The 14,301-nt window shown below is 50.2% G+C and overlaps 1 protein-coding gene and 1 long non-coding RNA gene across 2 annotated transcripts; one reads left to right on the forward strand and one right to left on the reverse strand.

Moving 5' to 3' along the window:
- Nucleotides 1–3,525: 3,525 nt before the first annotated feature.
- On the reverse strand, nt 3,526–7,607 carry RAB42 (RAB42, member RAS oncogene family). Its single transcript, XM_054498054.2, has 2 exons — nt 7,071–7,607; nt 3,526–6,110 (listed from the first exon to the last, which is right to left on the reverse strand). The coding sequence occupies exons 1-2, from the start codon at nt 7,301–7,303 to the stop codon at nt 5,687–5,689; spliced, it is 657 nt and encodes a 218-aa protein (XP_054354029.1). The 5' UTR covers nt 7,304–7,607; the 3' UTR covers nt 3,526–5,686.
- A 1,543-nt stretch (nt 7,608–9,150) lies between these two features.
- On the forward strand, nt 9,151–12,842 carry LOC134739800 (uncharacterized). Its single transcript, XR_010126847.1, has 2 exons — nt 9,151–9,500; nt 10,016–12,842. It is a non-coding gene; the product is annotated as an uncharacterized LOC134739800 (long non-coding RNA).
- The last annotated feature ends 1,459 nt before the right edge of the window (nt 12,843–14,301 follow it).

Genomic DNA, 14,301 nt, shown 5'->3' on the forward strand with positions numbered 1-14,301 from the left:
AGGACTCAGACCTGTGCCCTTATCCAGTGTCCATCCTTCTAAATGGCCTCCAAGGCCCCTTCCCTTGACCCCTCCCTTCCTGGTGGATGAGTTCTCTCCTTGGCCCTCAGGGTTGGGGTGGCACCACAGGCGCGTGCCACCACGCCCGGCTAATTTTTTGTATTTTTTGGTAGAAACGGGGCTTCACGGTGTTAACCAGGATGGTCTCGATCTCTTGACCTCGTGTTCCACCCGCCTCGGCCTCCCAAAGTGCTGGGATTACACGCATGAGCCACCGCGCCCGGCCTATGATCCCCATTTTTAAATCACTGAGGCTTAGAAAGATAAAGTGAGTTAGTCAGGGTCCCACTGTTAGTGGAACTGGGATTCAAACCAGGTTTGACAGCAAAGCCTGTCCTATTTTTGGCAGCTGGGATAATGTGGTTAAAAGGAGGTGATGTCTACCTGAGTGTTGCAGGCAGATCAGATAACACAGGGAGAGAGAGAGAGCTGGGACTTTCCTGGCACAGAAAACAGCATATGCAAAGTCCAGAGCCGCAACTGGTTCAGAATTTGGCTGCCTGGGCCAGTGGTTAGAGATGATGCAGCTGGCTCCAGGTGATGAAAGGCTTGGACTAGAGCAAAAGGATTTGGATTTTATGCTGTAGGTGTGAGGCCATAGGAGGATTCTAGCAGGGAGGCGGCCAGGCCAAAACTGTCCTTTAAAAAGATCCCTCTGGGTCAGTGTGGATGCTGAATTACAGGAGAACCTGGAGGCCTGAGACTCAAAAGGAGTGGCACAATGTACACTGGTGCCTCTGCCTTTCCTGTAGCCTGGGCACAGGCTTTCCTGTAGGCCGGGCTCGCTCTGCTTGTGCAGGTACACACCCATCAAAGCCACTTACAGCCTCTCGAGATTTTGCCAAACTGAGGGGGATGGTGAGGGTAGGACTGGAGCGCTGAAGTTTGAGAAAGGACCCACCCCGGGGCTGGCCTGAGGCAGTGGACAAGATTATTGGAGCTGGCCTGGGTTCACCAATTTAGCCACATGAGTTTTCTGTCTTGGAGCTGAGGTCTGTGAAATGGACAAGATCAGCCCAACCTCACAGGGTTGCTGTGGGTTTAATAATAAGCCTCTGGTAGGGCTGGGCACGGTGGCTCACACCTGTAATCCCAGCACTTCGGGAGGCCGAGGCGGGTGGATCACGAGGTCAGAAGATCGAGACCATCCTGGCTAACATGGTGAAACCCCATCTCTACTAAAAATACAAAAAATTAGCTGGGCGTGGTGGCATGCACCTGTAGTCCCAGCTACTCAGGAGGTTGAGGCAGGAGAATCACTTGAGTCCGGGAGGCAGAGGTTGCAGTGAGCCGAGATTGCGCCACTGTACTCCAGCCTGGGTGACAGAGCAAGACTCCGCCTCAAAATAATAAAAATAATAATAAGCCTCTGACGGACCAGGCACTTTGGGAGTGGCTCACGCCTGTAATTCCAGCACTTTGGGAGGCCAAGGCAGGCAGATAACATGAGGTCAGGAGTTCAAGACTGGGCTGACCAACATGGAGAAACCCTGTATCTACTAAAAATATAAAATTAGCCAGGCATGGTGGCGCATGCCTATAATCCCAGCTACTGGGGAGGCTGAGGCAGGAGGATCGCTTGAACCCGGGAGGCAGAGGTTGCGGTGAGCAGAGATCGCGCCATTGCACTCCAGCCTGGGCAACAAGAGCGAAACTCTGTCTCAAAAAAAAAAAAAAATTGACAAAGCATCCGGGCACGGTGGTTCACGCCTGTAATCCCAGCACTTTGGGAGGCCAAGGAGGGCATAGTACCTCAGTTCGGGAGTTCGAGACCAGCCTGGCCAACATGGTGAAATCCTGTCTCTACTGAAAATACAAAAGTTAGCCTGGTGTGGTGGCACGCACCTGTAGTCCCAGCTTCTTGGGAGGCCAAGGCGGGTGGATCACAAGGTCAGAAGATCGAGACCATCCTGGCTAACATGGTGAAACCCCATCTCTACTAAAAATACAAAAAATTAGCTGGGCATGGTGGCATGTGCCTGTAGTCCCAGCTACTCAGGAGGTTGAGGCAGGAGAATCACTTGAACCCGGGAGGGAGAGGTTGCAGTGAGTCGAGATTGCGCCACTGCACTCCAGCCTGGGTGACAGCAAGACTCCGCCTCAAAATAATAATAATAATAAGCCCCTGACGGACCAGGCACGGTGGCTCGCGCCTGTAATCCCAGCACTTTGGGAGGCCGAGGTGGGCAGAGTACCTCAGTTCGGGAATTCGAGACCAGCCTGGCCAACATGGTGAAACCCTGTCTCTACTGAAAATACAAAAGTTAGCCTGGTGTGGTGACACGCACCTGTAGTCCCAGCTTCTTGGGAGGCTGAGGCAGGAGAATCGTTTGAACCCAGGAGGCAGAGGTTGCAGTGAGATGAAATTGCCCCACTGCACTCCAGCCTGGGCAACAGAGCAAGACTCTGTCTCAAAAAAAAAAAAAAAAAAAGAAAATTGATGAAGGAGACCAGGTGCAGTGGCTCACACCTGTAATCCCAGCACTTTGGGAGGCTGAGGCAGGAGGATTGATTGAGGCCAGGAGTGTGAGACCAACCTGGCCAACATAGTGAGACCCTGTCTCTGCAAATAATTTAAAAGTTAGCTTTGTGAAGTGCACCTGTAGTCCCAGCTAGTTGGGAAGCTGACGTGGGAGGATCACTTGAGCCCAGGAGGTCGACATTGCAGTGAGGTGTGATTGCATCACTGCACTCCAGCCTGGGCAACAGAGCGAGACTCTGTATCTAAAAAAAAAAAAAAACTGATGAAGGAATGAAAAGATGCCCTAAAGCAAGTAATTTTCCTCTCCTGGCCTCAGCTTTCTTATCTGTGAAATGGGGATGATTGTGCCAACCTCACCACGTTGTCACAAGGATGAATAAGGATGTTTTAAAAAGAAGAGGCAGGTCATTTGCAACAACATGGATGGAACTGGAATTATAAGTGAAAAAAGCCAGGCACAGAAAGACAAACTTTTTACATTCTCACTTACTTGTGGGAGCTAAAAATTAAAACAATTGAACTCATGGAGATAGAATAGAATGATGGTAACCAGAGGCTGGGAAGGGTAGTGGTGGGGGGAAGTGGGTATGGCTAATGGGTACAAAAACATAGTTTTTATTTTTATTTTATTTTTATTTATTCATTTTTTGAGATGCAGTCTCGCTCTATCGCCCAGGCTGGAGTGCGGTGGCGCGGTGTCAGCTCGCTGCAGCCTCTGCCTCCCGGTTCCAGTGATTCTCCTGCCTCAGACTCCACGGTAGCTGGGATTACAGGCACACGCCACCACGTCCAGCTAATTTTTGTGTTTTTAGTAAAGACAGGGTTTCACCATGTTGGCCAGGCTGGTCTCGAACTCCTGACCTCAGGTGATCCGCCCGCCTCGGCTCTTAGAGTGCTGGGATTATAGGCGTGAGCCACCTCATCCAGCCAAAAATGTAGTTAAATAGAATGAATAAGATTTAACATTTGATAGCACAACAGGGTTGACTATAGTCAACAGTAATTTATTGTACATTTAGAAATAAAGTATAACTGGATTGTTTGTAATACAAATAAAATATAAATGTCTGAGGTAATGGATATTCCCCAACCCCCACAAAATAAAACAGGTGAATTTTTATGGGTTTAAAAAAAAAAAAAGAGGCAGGACCAAGTGCCCAGGAAGACCCCTCAGCCCCATCTCCATGGGGAGGAAGCTAAGAAACTCATTCTGAAAACCTTCTAAGAACCCTAGGAAGGAGGGATTATCAGTCTCATGTTACTGACTGAGGAGGAAACCGAGGCTCAAGGAGGCCAAGTAACTAGCTCGAGGTCACAAAAGAGAGTTAAGTGACTGCTTTTTTCTTTTCTTTTTTTAAGACGGAGTGTTGCTCTGCCACCCAAGTTAGAGGGCTGGAGTGCAGTAGCGGGATTGTGGCTCGCTGCAACCTCTGCCTCCTGGGTTCAAGCAATTCTCATGCTTCAGCCTCCTAAGTGCTAGGATTACAGGCATGAGCCACCACACCCAGCTAAGTTTTGTATTTTTAGTATAGACAGAGTTTCGCCATGTTGGCCATACTGGTCTCAAACTCCCGACCTCAAGTGAACTGCCTGCCTAGGCCTCCGAAAGTGCTGGGATTACAGGCGTGAGCCACTGCACCCAGCAAAGTGGCTGTGCTTTTTGCTACAGCACAATGATACCCACTAAACCCTACACCTGCTGAGATTCGGCCTAACATAAACAGTGTCTCTTCCATGAAGCCTTCCCTAATTGCTCCCAGGACATTCCCTGCCTAGCAGTTCCTGTCGTAGGTTAGGTTACCAGGAGGCAGATTCTGAGATGGAGATGAGTGTGCAGATGTTTATTAGGGGATATTCTTGAAATGGATACCTGTTGGGGAAGAAAAGGAAGCAGGATTGGGCAAGGGGATAACTTGGCTATGATGTCACAACAGTGTCCTCAATGAAGCCCACAGAGACTGATAAAGTTGGGTTTGACTTTCAGAGTTGTCCAGAGCTGGAGCAAGAGGGAAAGGCCTTTAAGGCCCCCCAGGAGATGGACTTTGGATACGGGCTGCCCTGAAGGGAGGGCCTTTCCCAGAGAGTGGGACAAGCTGAAATCCATCATCCAGCGGCACTCCAGCAACTGGGGAGAGGGTTGATGGGTTCCCCAGCAAGAAAGGGGGATCTTGGTGGCTCATCACAGTGGCCACTGTGTGCCCGACATAGTAGCTACACATTCATGTTCATCCCAGCCTCCAACATCCATTTTTCAGCCCCTGGGCCTAGGGTGGGGGCATTGGCCAGCAACCCTGGGTTTGACATCACATATTAATCCCATGCCCAGAATCATTTTAGCCTGAGGATGTAAGGAGCCTCCAAGCCAAGCTCCCCCTGGAATTCCCCACACCTGCCTTTGCCCATGCAGCAGCTTCCTGACGCTGGCTTCTCAGTGTCTGAGCCCAGGAATGCTGCCAGAGTGGCCACATCGCAACCAAGAAAAAGGGAGTGGGAATGAGAGCTTTTGTCATTCAACTCACAGCACAGCAGGCTCTGGGTGAGCACATCCTGTCCACTGTCTCATTCGTGGTCACCACCTCCTTGCAAGGTGGGATCTTTTATGAGCCCCATCGATAGATAAGGACACTGAGGCTCAAGGACAGGAAGTTGTACATCTGGTCTCTCAGGCCTTTCTTTTCTTTTCTTTTGAAACAGAGTCTCACTCTGTTGCCCAGGCTGGAGTGCAGTGGCGCAGTCTTGGCTTACTACAATCTCTGCCTCCTAGGTTCAAGCGATTCTCCTGCCTTAGCCTCCGGAGTAACTGGGATTACAGGCATGCACCACCACGCCTGGCTAATTTTTGTATTTTTAATAGAGACGGGGTTTCACCATGTTGGCCAGGCTGGTCTCAAACTCCTGACCTCAGGTGCTCTGCTGTCCTTGGCCTCCGAAAATGCTAGGATTACAGGCGTGAGCCACCATGCCTGGCCATCAGACCTTTCTTTTCTGTAGAAAGCCTCAACTCCAAAATCCAGGAAGCATGACTGTGTCAGGATACTGTTTATATGAACCCTTCTGTCATTTGTCCTCCAGAGAGATACTAACACTCCCCATCCCACCAGGTGGGCTAAGGCTGGGACTGCTTTAACCCTTTCTCTTCTAGAGTCAACACTGGCATGGGCCTGGGTGCTGCTTCCTGCTGGGGGACCTGGGGATTTGGGTCTTATGGATGAGCCGGACACCCCCCCAGCCCTCTTCTAGCTTGATGTCCCCCTGCTGCAGGGCCTGCTGGATAGCATCAGCGAGGGTGTCAAAGGCCAGGTCCACATTGCAGTTGTTTTTAACCGAGGTCTCCACGAAGACCATGCCCAGGGAGGCAGCTAGCTCCTCGGCCTCCTGGGCTGAGACACAGCGGGTGCTCTGCAGGTCACTCTTGTGGCCAACCAGCAGGAAGATGACCTTGTCCGGGCCCTGAGTGGCCATGACCTCTTGGTGCCAGTCTTGGATGTGTTCAAAGGACTTCCTGTTTGTCACATCAAAGACCAGCAGGACACCCACCACATTCCGGTAAAAGGATCTGGTGATGCACCTGGGGAGGCATGGAGGCGGAGAGGTAAGCTGGGAGAAGCTGATGCCTTCATGACACCCCCAGAGGCAGGACCTCCTCCCCCCGGGATCCACAGAACGCCTCACACCCCATCAGGCCTCACTTCACACGGGCCTGTGGTTCTCTGCCTCGGTGTCTGTGTCTCTCCTAACAGTCTGGGTGCTGGCTGGGTGCGGTGGCTCACGCCTGTAACCCCAGCACTTTGGGAGGCCGAGGCGGGTGGATGTGGATCATGAGGTCAGGAGATCCAGACCATTCTGACTAACACGGTGAAACCCCGTCTCTACTGAAAATACAAAAAAATTAGCTGGGCGTGGTGGCGGGCGCCTGTAGTCCCAGCTACTTAGGAGGCTGAGGCAGGAGAATGGCTTGAACCCAGGAGGCGGAGCTTGCAGTGAGCCGAGATCGCACCACTGCACCCCAGCCTGGGCGACAGAAAGAGACTCCGTCTCAAAAAAAAAGAAAAAAAGTCTGGGTGCTCCAGTTAGGGAGCAAGCGTGACTTGAATCCCTCATTCCTGGAGAAGGCCTGGTGCTGGCCCTGACCTAAGTCTTCGTTCCTCTGTTCTCTTCCTGGCAAACTCCTGCTGATCCTTCAATGTCAACACAAACCTCTCTCCCTTCCACATCTCCTCTACACTTCCCGCTCTGTTCCCCTGAGCTCTCAGCACCCGGGGCCAGTATCACTCAGCATCTCTCCAGAGTCCAGAGCTCAAAGCCAGGGATGTTCCTGGTCTCTGGGACTCGACCCACCCCGCAGTGTTCGTGGGAAAAATGACTGCGAGCAGGGGAGGGTCTGGCCCCAGTGGACCGGGCGGGACACAGGGCAGGGACCTAGCCCTCCGCCTGACCTCTGAGTTGGCCTCTCGGGAGTTGCCGTGGCTGAGCGCACGGTCACCGAGCACCCCACCAGGAGTCCCTCCCGCGCCCCGGCTACCCGCACCTGAAGCGCTCGTGGCCCGCGGTGTCCCAGAGCTGCAGCTTGACCCGCGGCCCGGCCCGCAGCTGCAGCGCGCGGCGGTAGCACTCGGCGCCCACCGTGGGCTCGGGCTCGGGCTCGGGCTCCGGGGCGCCAGGCGCGCCCGCCACGTAGCTCCGCAGCAGCGACGTCTTGCCCACCGCCGCGTCCCCCAGCAGCGCGACCCGAAATTGGTAGCGGCAGCCCTCGGCCTCCATGGCCGCGTCCGCCGCCCCGCCGCCCCGCCGCCCCGCGGCCGTTTTGTCCGCGCCTCGACCCCGCCCCTACCCGGGGCCCCGCCGGCGCCGCCTCCCGCTCCCCGCGCCCAGCCACCGAGGGCGTCGGACCGAGTGGAAACTCCTGGCCAAGTTTCTCTGTCTCGAAGCCTCAATTCTCTCCTCTGTGAAAGGGGGCTAATGATGACCCCTACTTCACAGGATAAAGGGACTAAACTAGATGAAGTGAGGAGAGGCATGGGGAGGAGACTCACAGCGCTAAAGCGTCCACCTCACTCATTCCTTAATCTCCAGCCCCACCCCTTTACCCGCTCCACACCCGCCCGCTGTGGGTTCTCTAGGAGCCCACCCCTCTGCTGGACCCGGGAAGGCCACTCTGGAAGTGGGTGGTTAGTAGGTGCTCCCTCTCCACCCAGAAGCCCTTTCCTGGAGCCCTCATTAGCCCTGGCCTGGGGCCTCTAGTTCAATGTTCAGGTTCAACGTTCAACAGCCCCCACGGCTTCCTCTAATGCCTGTCTGAGTTGGACACCAGGGCCCTAGAAGGAACTTAGGCACGGTCTGGTTGAGGAGGCAGGACAGACACAGACAACTGCAATTCTAAAGGGAGTGCAGTTGGCCTCCACTAACATGTCATACATGTTAGTTTGACAACTAACATGTATGAGGCCAACGGTCAGTTCATGTTTTGTGGACAGCAACCCTTTGATAGGGCCATGGGAGTGTCCCCCTTAGAGCTGAGGAGACTGAGGCTCAGAGGCACGGCTTGTCTCAGGTCACACAGCAGAGTTGGGACTCACATCCAGGTTTGTCTCATCCTTCATCACTCCTTTGATGCCACAAAAGGGGACAAAACAGGTCCCATGAGCACTAAGACACTGGTTTAGTTTTGCTTGGGTGAGGGGCTAGGGTGAGGCAGCATATGAGCCTCCAAGTTTTACTCCACCCTTTCCGGGCTGGCCTTCTGGAAACCGGGGCACTGAGGCTGGAGTTCCAGTTGCTCCAGCCAACTCTAGTCTCTCTAGTCTTGTTTTTATTTTATTATTTTTTTTTGAGACGGAGTCTCACTCTGTCACCTAGGCTAGAGTGCAGTGGCACGATCTCGGCTCACTGCAACCTCCACCTCCTGGGTCCAAGCCATCCTCCCAACTCAGCCTCCCAAGTAGCTGGGATTATAGGCACCTACCACCACGCCCAACTAATTTTTGTATTTTTAGTAGAGACGGGGTTTCACCATGTTAGCCAAGGTGGTCTCGAGCTCCTGACCTCAAGTGATCCGCCCGCCTCTATCTCCCAAAGTGCTGGGATTACAGGTGTTAACCACCACGCCTGGCCCACATGCACTTCTGACCACCTCTGATGTCAGTCTCTCTCCCAGGCTGCAGGTTCTTTGAGGGCAGGGGCTGATGATTGTATCCTCAGGGCCTAACTCAGCGCTTGGCATAAAGTAGAAACTCAAGGCGCAGTGGCTCACACCTGTAATCCCAGCACTTTTGGAGGCTAAGGAGGGTGGATCACTTCAGGTCAGGAGTTCGAGACCAGCCTGGCCAACATGGTGAAACCCCGTTTTTACTAAAAATACAAAAATTAGTCGGGTATGGTGGCATGTGCTTATAATCCCAGCTACTTGGGAGGCTGAGGTAGGAGAATCGCTTGAACCTGGGAGGTGGAGGTTGCAGTGAGCCAAGATAGCGCCACTGCACTCCAGCCTGGGTGACAGAGCGAGACTCCATCTCAAAAAAATAAATAAATAAAGTAGAAGCTCAGTAAATATTTATAGCTAGATGAATTAATGAAAGTCGGTAAGTGCTGTTCATTCACCCATCCATTCATTCCGTCAAACACCATGATAGAGCTGGACTTGGGAAGCCAAAGGGTCAGAGACACCCATCCCAGCTGATGTTGAAGCTGAGTCTCCAAGGATAAGCGGGATCTGGGAAGGTCAAGGAGAAAGGAGACTCCAGAGAGGCATGAAGCAGCTGGAAATGCAGTCTGACCCCAGCCCTTCCTGAGGCCTTTCCGGTCAGCCCACGTGGGCAATGCACTGTCAGCATCTGGCTTCTTGAACTTCCTCCCTTTCCCAGATGCTCCTACTGTGGGCTGGGATCACGTGTCTGCCTCTGACTGCAGTTAAATCCAGATGTCAGCTGACTTCTGCCACAGATTCACTGTGTAACCTGGGGTAAGTTATTTCCCTTCCCTGATCCCTGCTTCCTCTTCTGCTAAGTCAGGCAAATCATGGTACCTAATCTCACAGGGTAGTTCTGGAGGAGCCGCGTGACACAGCAGTTAAGGTTATCTGCACTTGCATTAGAACATATCTGGGTTGGGCTGGGCGCGGTGGCTCATGCCTGTAATCCCAGCACTTTGGGAGGCTGAGGTGGGCAGATCAGGAGGTCACGACCATCCTGGCCAACATGGTGAAACCCCGTCTCTACTAAAAATATAAAAATTAACTGGGCATGATGGCACGTGCCTTTAGTCCCAGCTACTCAGGAAGCTGAGGCAGGAGAATCGCTTGAACCCGGGCGGCAGAGGTTGCAGTGAGCCTAGATTGCACCATTGCACTTCAGATACTCCATCACACACACACACACAAAAGACCTGGGTTGTAGTTCCAACGGCCACTTACTGGGAAGAGAGAGACCTTGTGTAGAGAGAGAACTGTGTAGAGATGTTGGACTCAGTTTATTCTAGTAGGCCCAACTTCGGAGACCACCCTTAAACATCAGTAGACTGGGAGCTGTACGTGGATGGAAGCAGCTTTGCCAACCCCTGCAAAGTGACTCTGAAGAAGATGGCAAGCCCTGCTCCAGTCACACCCGGAAGCTGACTGGTCCACGCACGGCCAAAGCATGAGGAAACTCATCCCGGGACTCATTTTCCTTAAAATTTGGACTTGTACAGTAAGGACTTCAACTGACCTTCTTCAGACTGAGGGCTGTTCCCAGTATATACATCAGGTCACTGAGGTAGGACAAAAGAGTGCTACAGTCCTATTATTTTATAGTTATTATGAATGCCTAGGAACTCCAAAAGGAACCTGTTTGTATAATAACACTCAGTACAAAGTATGTAATCTAGGAAGTGACCAGTCCGATGTGTGCTATGACCCCTCTGAACCTCCCATGATCACAGTCTTTGAAGTAAGACTAGGGACTGGTCCTTTTCTAGGTGACACAAGTGAAGTAATAGCTAGGACAGAAGAAAGAGTGGTCCCCAAAAATGTAACCTTAAAATTTGACACCTGTGCCACTATTAATAGTAAACAGCATGGGATAGGATGCGGTTCTCTAGATTGGGAAAAAAGTTGCATAGCAGAAAATAAGTACATTTGTCAAAAATCATATTTATGTGAGATGTGTCAATACTAGTCTTGTGTCATTTGGGCTACTTGGAAAGAAGATAAAAAAAGATCCTGTTTGGCTCCAAAAAGGAAAAGTCAGCCCCTCCTGCATGAGTGGGAGCTGCAACCCTTTAGAATTGATAATCACAAACCCCTCAGACCCAAAGTAGAATAAAGGAAAATATGTAACATTAGGCATTGATGGAAAAGGACTAGATCCTAGTGTAAGCATCCTAATAAAAGGAGAGGTTCAAAGACGCTCTCCAGAACCAGTATTTCAGACTTTCTATGATAAACTAAATGTGCCAGTATCTGAGATTCCAGGAAAAACTAAAAATTTGTTTTTGCAATTAGCCGAGCATGTAGCCCAGTCTCTAAATGTCACTTCATGTTATGTTTGTAGAAGAACCGTAACAGGAGATCAATGGCCATGGGAAGCCTGAGAATTAGTTCCCACAGGCCCAGTTCCTGATGAATTCCCAGCCCAAAAGAACCACCCTGACAATTTTTGGGTTCTGAAAGTCTCAATTATTGGATAGTATTGCATAGCTAGAGAAGGAAAAGGATTCACTCATCCTTTAAGGTGGCTTAGTTGTCTTAGGCAAAAGCTGTATAATGGTACCACAAAAACAGTTACATGGTGGAGTTCCAATTACGCAGAAAGAAATCCATTCAGTAAATTTCCAAAGTTGCAGACTGTTTGGGCCCACCCAGAATTCCACCAGGACTGGACGGCCCCCACCAGGTTATACTGGATATGTGGACACAGAGCTTATGCTAAGCTGCCTGATCAGTGGACAGGTAGCTGTGTAATTGGCACCATTAAGCCATCTTTCTTCTTACTGCCCATAAAAACAGGTGAACTTCTAGGCTTCCCAGTCTATGCTTCCCACGAAAAACGAAGCATAGCAATACGTGATTAGAAAAATAATGAATGGCCCCCTGAAAGAATCATACAATACTATAGACCCGCCACTTAGGCACCAGATGGCTCATGAGGATATCGAACCCCCATCTACGTGCTCAACCGAATCATACGGTTGCAAGCTGTTTTAGAAATTATTACTAATAAAACCGGTCAAGCCTTAATTGTTCTTGCCTGGCAAGAGACTCTGATGAGAAATGCTATCAAAATACACTAGCTCTTGACTACTTGCTAGCAGCTGAAGGAGGAGTTTGTAGAAAATTTAACATTATTGGCTGGGCGCGGTGGCTCACGCCTGTAATCCCAGCACTTTGGGAGGCCGAGGTGGGCGGATCACGAGGTCAGGAGATCAAGACCATCCTGGCAAATACAGTGAAACCCCGTCTCTTAAAAAAAAAAAAAAAAGAAAGAAAGAAAATTTAACCTTACTAATTGTCTACACATAGATGATCAGGGGCAAGTAGTTGATGACATAGTTAAAGACATAACAAAACTGGCACATGTACCCATGCAAGTGTAGCACGGATTCAACCCTGAAGCCATGTTTAGAAGGTGGTTCCCAGCACTAGGAAGATTTAAAACTCTTATAATAGGAGTTATAATAGTAATAAAAACCTGCTTACTGCTCCCTTGTTTGCTACCTGTACTTCTTTAAATGATAAAAAGCTTCATCGCTACATTAGTTCACCAAAATGCTTCAGCACAAGTGTACTGTATGAATCACTATCAATCTATTGCACAAAAAGACATAAGTAGCAAAAATAAGAGTGAGCACTCCCACTAATAAAAAGTGAGAGCCTCAAAGGGGGAAAATGACAGAAGAGAGAGACCCTCTCATATTGTTTTATATTGTTTTATACTCAGTACCCGTTTTTTTTTTTTTTTTTAAAAGAGGGTAGTGAAACAAAGACAGGCAGCCCAGCCAGGCCCAAAACCGGACCTGGGCCTGCCTGGCCTAAACCTAGTAGTTAAAAATCAACTCATGACTTAGAAACCAATGTTGTTCATAGATTCCAGACATTGTATAGAAGAACACTGTGAAACTCCTTGCCCTGTTCTGTTTCTCTCTGACCACTGGTGCATGCAGCCCTTGTCAAGTACCGCTTGCTTGCTCAAATCAATCACGACCCTTTCATGTGAAATCTTTAGTGTTGTGAGCCCTTAAAATGGACAGAAATTGTGCATTCGGGGAGCTCGGATTTTAAGGCAGTAGCTTGCTGATGCTCCCAGCTGAATAAAGCCCTTCCTTCTACAACTCGGTGTCTGAGAGGTTTTGTCTGTGACTCGTCCTGCTACAATGTGACCTCAGCCAAGTTTTATTCATTCATTCATTCACTTGGTGATTTTTTTTTTTTTTTTTTTGAGACGGAGTCTCACTCTATTGCCCAGGCTGGAGTGCAGTGGCACAATCTCGGCTCATTTTCCTGCCTGAAGCGATTTTCCTGCCTCAGCGTCCCACATAGTTGGGAGGTGCGTGCCACCATGCCTGGCTAATTTTTTGCATTTTTAGTAGAGATGGAGTTTCACTGTGTTAGCCAGGATGGTCTCAATCTCCTGACCTTGTGAATGTCACGCGCGTCTGTGTGAAGAGACCACCAAACAGACTTTGTGTGAGCAACAAGGCTGTTTATTTCACCTGGGTGCAGGTGGGCTGAGTCCGAAAAGAGAATCAGCAAAGGGTGGTGGGATTATCATTAGTTCTTACAGGTTTTGGGATAGGTGGTGGAGTTTGAAGCAATGTTTTGTGGGCAGGGGGTGGATCTCACAAAGTACATTCTCAAGGGTGGGGAGAATTACAAAGAACCTTCTTAAGGGTGGGGGAGATTATAAAGAAACTTCTTAAGGGTGGGGGAGATTACAAAGTACATTGATCAGTTAGGGTGGGGAAGAAACAAATCACAATGGTGGAATGTCATCAGTTAAGGCTATTTTCACTTCTTTTGTGGATCTTCAGTTGCTTCAGGCCATCTGGATGTGTACATGCAGGTCACAGGGGATATGATGGCTTAGCTTGGGCTCAGAAGCCTGACGCTGATCCGCCCGCCTCAGTCTCCCAAAGTGCTGGGATTACAGTGAGCCACTGCGCCCGGCCTGTTTTTTGTTTTTTTTTTTTAAGTAGAGACGGGGTTTCACCGTGTTAGCCAGGATGGTCTCGCTCTCCTGACCTCGTGATCCGCCCGCCTCGGCCTCCCAAAGTGCTGGGATTACAGGCGTGAGCCACTGCGCCCAGCCTGTATTATTATTTTTTTTAGTAGAGACGGGTTTCACTGTGTTAGCCAGGATGGTCTCGCTCTCCTGACCTTGTGATCCACCCACCTCGGCCTCCCAAAGTGCTGGGATTACAGGCGTGAGCCACCGCGCCCGGCCCACTTGGTGATTATTTCAAGAATGCTGGCCATCTTTTATGTACCAGGCATTTATACAGCAGTAGGGGGGAAAAAAGACAGAATTCCAGCTCTCTTGGGATGCTCACATTCTAATAGGGAAAACAGAAAACAAAATACATATATAATACCATATCAGGAAGCACTAAGTGCTGTAAATAACAATCAAGCAGGCAGTGACTTGAAGGTTGGAGGATGGAGGTGTGCTGTATCAAAATAGGATGGCCTGAGGAGGTGACATGTGGACAGAAACCCAGGGGAAGCGAGGCTTAAGAAGTGTGATTGTCTGTGATATTCAGGTGAGGTGAGTTCCAGGCAAGAGCAAAGG

Source organism: Pongo pygmaeus, chromosome 1 (genome assembly GCF_028885625.2).
Source record: "Pongo pygmaeus isolate AG05252 chromosome 1, NHGRI_mPonPyg2-v2.0_pri, whole genome shotgun sequence".
NCBI classification, from domain to species: Eukaryota; Metazoa; Chordata; class Mammalia; order Primates; family Hominidae; genus Pongo; species Pongo pygmaeus.